Raw genomic sequence first — 7,262 nt, forward strand, 5'->3', positions numbered from 1 at the left:
ATGTGACCAAACCTGCACTTAGTACATCAAATGCAACCTAACCAAAGTCCAAAACATTGTACCATAACTTCCTGACTCATGTTGTATGCCCGATCAGTGCAGGGCAAGCACACCATACGCCTTCTTTACCATTCTACCTACTTATGTTGGCACCTTCAGAGACCTGGATCCCACATCAATTCTGTATAGGGCCTTGTCATTAACTCTTACATTCAACCTTCCACAGAGCAACGCCTCACACTGGCCCAGATTAAACTCCATCTGTCATTGCGCTGTCCATTTCTGCAGCTTCTATCACACTGCGTCCGACGGTCCTTCCTCACTGTCCACAACTCTACGTTGTCACTTGCAGGCTTACTATCTCATCCACATCTACGTCCAAGTAGGTCATAAGCAACAGAGGTCCCAGCATCTATCCCTATGGAACACTACTGGCCACTGATCTCCAGCCAGAACAACACCCTTCCACCACCACTCTCTGTCTTCTATGAGTAAGCCAGTCCTGAATCCAAACAACCAAGTCATAGGAGGAGGGGGAGTTCAACGAGATCTGGGTGTCCTACTGCATCAGTCAATGAAAGGAAGCATGCAGGTACAGCAGGCAGTGAAGAAAGCCAATGGAATGTTGGCCTTCGTAACAAGAGGAGTTGAGTATAGGAGCAAAGAGGTCCTTCTACAGTTGTACTGGGCCCTGGTGAGACCGCACCTGGAGTACTGTGTGCAGTTTTGGTCTCCAAATTTGAGGAAGGATATTCTTGCTATGGAGGGCGTGCAGCGTAAGTTCACTAGGTTAATTCCCGGAATGGCGGGACTGTCGTATGTTGAAAGGCTGGAGCGATTGGGGCTTGTATACACTGGAATTTAGAAGGATGAGGGGGGATCTTATTGAAACATATAAGATAATTAGGGGATTGGACACATTAGAGGCAGATAACATGTTCCCAATGTTGGGGGAGTCCAGAACAAGGGGCCACAGTTTAAGAATAAGGGGTAGGCCATTTAGAACGGAGATGAGGAAGCACTTTTTCAGTCAGAGGGTGGTGAAGGTGTGGAATTCTCTGCCTCAGAAGGCAGTGGAGGCCAGTTCGGTGGATGCTTTTAAGAGAGAGCTCTTAAGGATAGCGGAGTGAGGGGTATGGGGAGAAGGCAGGAACGGGGTACTGATTGAGAGTGATCAGCCATGATCGCATTGAATGGCGGTGCTGGCTCAAAGGGCTGAATGGCCTACTCCTGCACCTATTGTCTATTGTCTATTGTCTATTATCATGGATCCCCATGCATCCTAATCTTTTGATTTACTAAAATCCATGTGGACAACATCAACTACCTCCCCTCATTGATCGCCTTGGCCTTCTCCTCAAAAAAACTTGATCAAGTTGGTAAGACATGACCTGCCGTGTACAACGCCAAGCTGACTGTCCCCAATTAGCCCATTCCCTTTCAAATGCGAGTAAATCCTATCCCAAAGAATCCTGTCCAATAGCTTCCTTACCACGGACGTGAGGCTCACCCGCCTATAAATTCCCTGTACTACCCTTCCTAAATAAGGGAACAACATTAGCTACTCTCCAGTCCTAGGCCTTGCCTGTGGCTGGAGAAGATACAAAGACCTCCTTCAAGGCACCTGCCATCTCCTCTCTTGTCTCTCTCAGCGGGCCGGGCAGCATCTGTGGAGGGAAAGGACAGGCGACATTTCAGATCGGGACCTCTATCCAATGTTGGCCCCAACCTGAAACCATTCCCTTGACAGGTGCTGGCTGACCTGCTGAATTTCTCCAGCATTTTATGTTTTGCACATCTGCAGTTCCTACTGTCTTCATTTTCTAAAACTGTAAGGAGCTGGGTTGGAGATAGGTCAGAGAGTGTTTGGGATTTTTACAATTATAGTATTGACTTTTTGGGGGGTTAAGAATTATCCTCATATGTATTTGGATTGTGCAGCATCACACAATTAGTTCCCTCCATTTACGATGGAATCCAATTTAAAACAATTAATGCATTCACAAACACCTATAGAACTCAATTTTTAAGGAATGTAGTGTTTGCAAGTTAACAGCTTGTTGAAATACTGAATTGAAAGAGTGCAAATGATTTCTGTTCTAAATCAACTAGATCATTATAGCTCTCTCCTTTCTTTGATATGTTTTTGTTTTAGGTAATACATTCACAATGAAAGCATTTTCATTGGAAGATATGGTTCCGTCAGACGACAAGGTTAAAGCATACTATCGCTATGATGGCTCATTAACTACTCCAACTTGTAATGAAGCTGTCATTTGGACTATATTTAGAGAACCCTTTGGTCTAAGCAAGACTCAGGTAAGGCTTGTGTATTGGGCACCTCTGTCTTCAAAGTGCAACACTTTATTTTGAAACAGTGCCCCCCCCCCCCCCCCCCCCCCCCCCCCCCCCCAGTTCTCTCACCAAAAGAATCATCCCTCACCACATCCTAGTGGGTGGCATGGTGGCGCAGCGGTAGAGTTCCTGCCTTAGGGAGCGCTAGACACCTGAGTTCGATGCTGACTACAGGTGCTGTCTGTACGGAAGTTTATATGTTCTACCTGTGACCTGTGTGGGTTTTCTCCGAGATCTTTGGTTTCCTCCCACACTCTAAAGATGTACAGGTTTGTAGGTTACTTGGCTTGGTGCTGCATATATGTAAAAGTGGTCCCTAGTGTAGGACAGTGTTAATATGCGGGAATTACTGGTCAGTGCTGACTCGGTGGGCTGAAGGGCCTGTTTCCGCGCTGTATCTCTAAACCGAACTAAACCAAGCTAAACTAAACTAAACTGAACATATCGACCCTCTCTGAATTCCTAAGGAACTCAATCAAGTCACTTGTCACTCTTCTAAACTCCAGCAGATGCAACCCTAGGAGAAATGGGATTGCTCTTTGAGTCAATATAGATTTGATATGGTAAATGGCATGCTTCCAAATTGGAAAGGTGTATGGATATAAACTAGAATTTTGGCAACATTGGTTTAACCAATTTCCCCTGCTGTTGAAGAGTAATATGGCCATTTAACCCAATTTAATCTGGCAAAACTCCTTTTTAAAAAAACCTTGTATTTTGATTTAAGTAACTTTTTCTACCAGTGGAAGTAGATCTTTCTATTTCTATGGCTGGAAAATCTAGCTGTGTTTTTGGATTGCATGTCGTGGTGTCCATTGTTTACCCACCTTAACACAAGTCACTGTTGATTAAGGCATGCAATAATGTGTCAGTTGTTTAGCTTCCAGCTTTTTTGGGGAGAAAATAACCCCATAAATGATGCAAATATAACTCGGAAAAGTAACTTGGAAATTTTAACATTGGATATATCTTTTTTTTTTCAGCTCAATGCATTTCCTAAAAATCTGAGGTTCAATCAATCGCATCACATGGTTTCAAACTTCAGACCAATTCAAAAACTAAATGGTCGTAAGGTTTATATTTCTAGTACAGGATCTAGTTCAGGATCTAGTTCAGGATCTAATTCCTTCCACCTACATCTGCTGATGTATGGAATTGGGGTCTGGGGATTTTTACTATTGAACTGAGAGACCAACATGTGCCCAATGGATTTGAAAGGAAATTTCAGTAATAAAATCTGCCAAACATCGCAGAGTAACTCTGAGCAACATTTGACTTGGTGTTGGAAGGCTCTTGAAGGGAAAATTAATTCCTGAATGAAATAAATACAACCAGACTATCCTCTCATCAATTTAACTTACTAGAGCAGTTCCAAGACAATAGGTACTTGTGTACAAGCTTGTTATTTCCAGTAAATGTGCAAAGTGGTAGACCAGAGGCTGTTTAATCAGGAAATCTTATTGAAACATGTTTGGCTTCAATCAACGGATTGCCTTTCCTTACCATTCAAAACATGACGGCACTTTAAATTGTCATAACACCCTCTCCTCCCCCTCCCCCTTCCCTCTCTCCCACTCCCCCTCCCCCTCTCTCCCACTCCCCCTCCCCCTCTCTCTTTCTCCCTCCCCTCCTCCCCCTCCCTCCCCCTTTCTCCCCCTCCCTCCCCTCCCCCCTTCTCCCCCTCCCTCCCCTTCCCCCTTTCCCTCCCCCCTCCCTCCACCCACCTCTCTCCCCCTCCCTCCCTAGGAGATAGATTTAAACTTTAAAATGTGAATAACTTTAAAAACATAACACCGGTTTCAATGAAACTTCTTCCATTAGCACCAAAGGGACGACGGTGAGCAAGGTGGGCCTAAAATTGTCGCGCTATCGTGTACCGTGTTGGCTGTAGTTCAGGAACAAACAAACAAACGAGAGTTTTAATATTTAGATAACAAAGGAGCTAGTGATTTCATTCTGTTCCAGAAATGGAAACGGATAGTCCCATTGTTATCACGAGTCGCTTTTCCAATTGAGCCCTTTATGAGTGAAGAACAAAAAAGGATGGTGACGTTAATTGATCACGGGATGGTGGTGGTGTGCGAGGCTTGTAACTGCCAGAAATATCTGCTCGGCCATTGCAGAAAAGAGTCAGGGTGATTTTAATTCAGGAAATTTTACATTGAAAGGCTTGGCTTGGAAGAAGGTGCAATAGAACTGTAGATGGGCAGAGGGACGTCCATTACATGGAGAGACTGGGACAGTTGGGATTGAGTAACAGAGTGGAGGGAAGGAAATTTTTCTTCCATGTGCTGATCAGCACTAGAGCGGTGGAAGCCAAGGGTGCTGGATGCATACTTGAAAAGATATAAAAATTGTTCAGGGCCTTAGGAAAATAAAATTGAGGTGGTGTGGCTAATTGGGGATTTGGTTCAGAGAGCCGATGCATTTGAAATGGCTTTCTTCCACGCTGCAGGATTCCACTTGTTCAGATTAGGGTTCTGAGGGAATGTGAAAGCAGAAGCGACAACAAATGTTGGAATCTAGAAGCAAAATAAACTACTGGAAGGACAGGGCAGGCCAATCAAGCAGCATCTTTGAAGGCCAATGGATGGTTAACATATCAGGTCGATACTCTGTATCAAGACTGAGAGTGCAGAGGTTGGATGGCCAGCCTACAGCAGTGAGTGAGAAGGTGGAGACCAGGGCTGGAACCGGTGAAGGTTCAATAATGGGCAAGTGGAGGGGGAGAGGATAGGGCAGCAAGGAAGTAGAAACTCTGATGGATAGGTATGTGCGTGATGAATAGATGGAACCACTTCACCTGCAGTGATGCTGGTTTAAACCAAAGATAGACACAAAGTGCTGGGGTAACTCAGCGGGACAGGAGAGAAGGAATGGGTGACGTTTTGGGTCGAGACCCTTCTTCAGACTCAACCTGAAACGTCACCCATTCCTACTCTCCAGAGATGCTGCCTGTCCGGCTGACTTTACTCCAGCATTTTATGTCAATCTTCCACTTCTAGACATATTGTCTCTCTTCCCTCTGCACTCTCAGTCTCAACCTGAAATGCCTTGATCCCTATGCCTTCATAGATGCTATCTGTCCTGCTGAGCTCTTCTAGTTTTGTTCCTAATGAAGTTCTCTGGGAGAAGGAAAGTGAATTCATTGTGGGGTGTTGGGGATCCTGCTTATTCCTCCCTTCCCCCCAAAAAAATACCTTGGATAATTATCCTGCTTCTATAATATTCTCAGGTAGTTTTACTCAGTGGGAAAGTCTCAGCTGTGTATCCATTCAGGGTTCGATTAGAATTCCAGCCAGAATCTGCTGCTGCCATCAGATATGAATCCGCGATAAAGGAGTCCACTGGCCTGACAATATCAGAACCTTCTAGGGTTACACCATGTCATATAACATATAACATATAACAACTACAGCATGGAAACAGGCCTGTCCGGCCCTACCAGTCCACGCCGACCATTCTCCCTGACCTAGTCTCATCTACCTGCACTCAGACCATAACCCTCCAATCCCCTCCTATCCATATACCTATCCAATTTACTCTTAAATAATAAAATCGAGCCAGCCTCCACCACTTCCACCGGAAGTCCATTCCATACAGCCACAACCCTCTGAGTAAAGAAATTCCCCCTCATGTTACCCCTAAACCTTTGTCCCTCAATTCTGAAGCTATGTCCCCTTGTTGGAATCTTCCCCACTCTCAAAGGGAAAAGCCTACCCACGTCAACTCTGTCCGTCCCTCTCAAAATTTTAAAAACCTCTATCAAGTCCCCCCTCAACCTTCTACGCTCCAAAGAATAAAGACCCAACCTGTTCAACCTCTCTCTGTAGCCTAAGTGCTGAAACCCAGGCAACATTCTAGTAAATCTCCGCTGTACCCTCTCCATTTTGTCGACATCCTTCCTATAATTTGGCGACCAGAACTGCACACCATACTCCAGATTCGGCCTCACCAATGCCCTGTACAATTTCAACATTACATCCCAACTTCTATACTCGATGCTCTGATTTATAAAGGCAAGCATACCAAACGCCTTCTTCACCACCCTATCCACATGAGATTCCACCTTCAGGGAACAATGCACAGTTATTCCCAGATCCCTCTGTTCCACTGCATTCCTCAATTCCCTACCATCATGTGTGGGAAGGAACTGCAGATGCTGGTTTACACCGAAGATAGACACAAAAAGCCGCAGTAACTGAGCAGCGGGACAGACCGCATCTCTGGAGAAAAGGAAAAGGCGATGTTTCGGGCCGAGACCCTTCTTCAGACCGAGAGTCGGGGGAAAGGGAAATGAGAGATATCGACCGTGACACAGAAAGATGTAGAACAAAGGTGAATAAAAGATATGCAAAAACAGTAACGATGATAAAGGAAACAGGCCATTGTTAGGTGAAAACCAGTTACAGACAGTGAGGCTCGACAAGAAGGCTTTGAAGTTAGTACAACTTGGGGAGGGAATAGACAGAAAGAGAGAGAGGGGAGATGCAAGGGTTACTTGAAGTTAAATTAATTAATATTGATACCGCTGGGTTGTAAGCTGCCCAAGCAAAATATGAGGGTGTTCCTCCATGTTGCATTTGGCCTCACTCTGTCATGATGCACTTGGCCAGGTTGAGAGTCCTCAACTTCACTTCATAATTAAAAATCAGTAGCTTTATTTAAAAATTCAAGGAATTAATTTAAATCTGTTGGAATTGCATGTTTCCCTTTAAAATAGCATGGTATAATTTTTCTAAATGTTTCAATAGCATGGCGACACGGTGGCGCAGCGGTAGAGTTGCCGCCTTACAGCGAATGCAGCGTCGGAGACTCGGGTTCGATCCTGACTACGGGCGCTGTACTGTACGGAGTTTGTACGTTCCCCCCGTGACCTGCATGGGGTTTCTCCGAGATCTTCGGTT

General features: G+C 45.0%; 1 protein-coding gene across 1 annotated transcript in view; it reads left to right on the forward strand.

Annotated features, from left to right (window-relative positions):
- The window catches only part of ca4a (carbonic anhydrase IV a), a 29,590-nt gene extending 24,363 nt beyond the window's left edge, over nucleotides 1-5,227 (forward strand). The window contains exons 7-8 of the mRNA XM_078422085.1: nucleotides 2,156-2,319; nucleotides 3,339-5,227. Coding sequence (XP_078278211.1) covers nucleotides 2,156-2,319; nucleotides 3,339-3,542 — 368 coding nt within the window. The 3' untranslated portion in view covers nucleotides 3,543-5,227. The remainder of the gene's footprint in view (nucleotides 1-2,155; nucleotides 2,320-3,338) is intronic.
- The last annotated feature ends 2,035 nt before the right edge of the window (nucleotides 5,228-7,262 follow it).

Source organism: Rhinoraja longicauda, chromosome 26 (genome assembly GCF_053455715.1).
Source record: "Rhinoraja longicauda isolate Sanriku21f chromosome 26, sRhiLon1.1, whole genome shotgun sequence".
Lineage (NCBI taxonomy): Eukaryota > Metazoa > Chordata > Chondrichthyes > Rajiformes > Arhynchobatidae > Rhinoraja > Rhinoraja longicauda.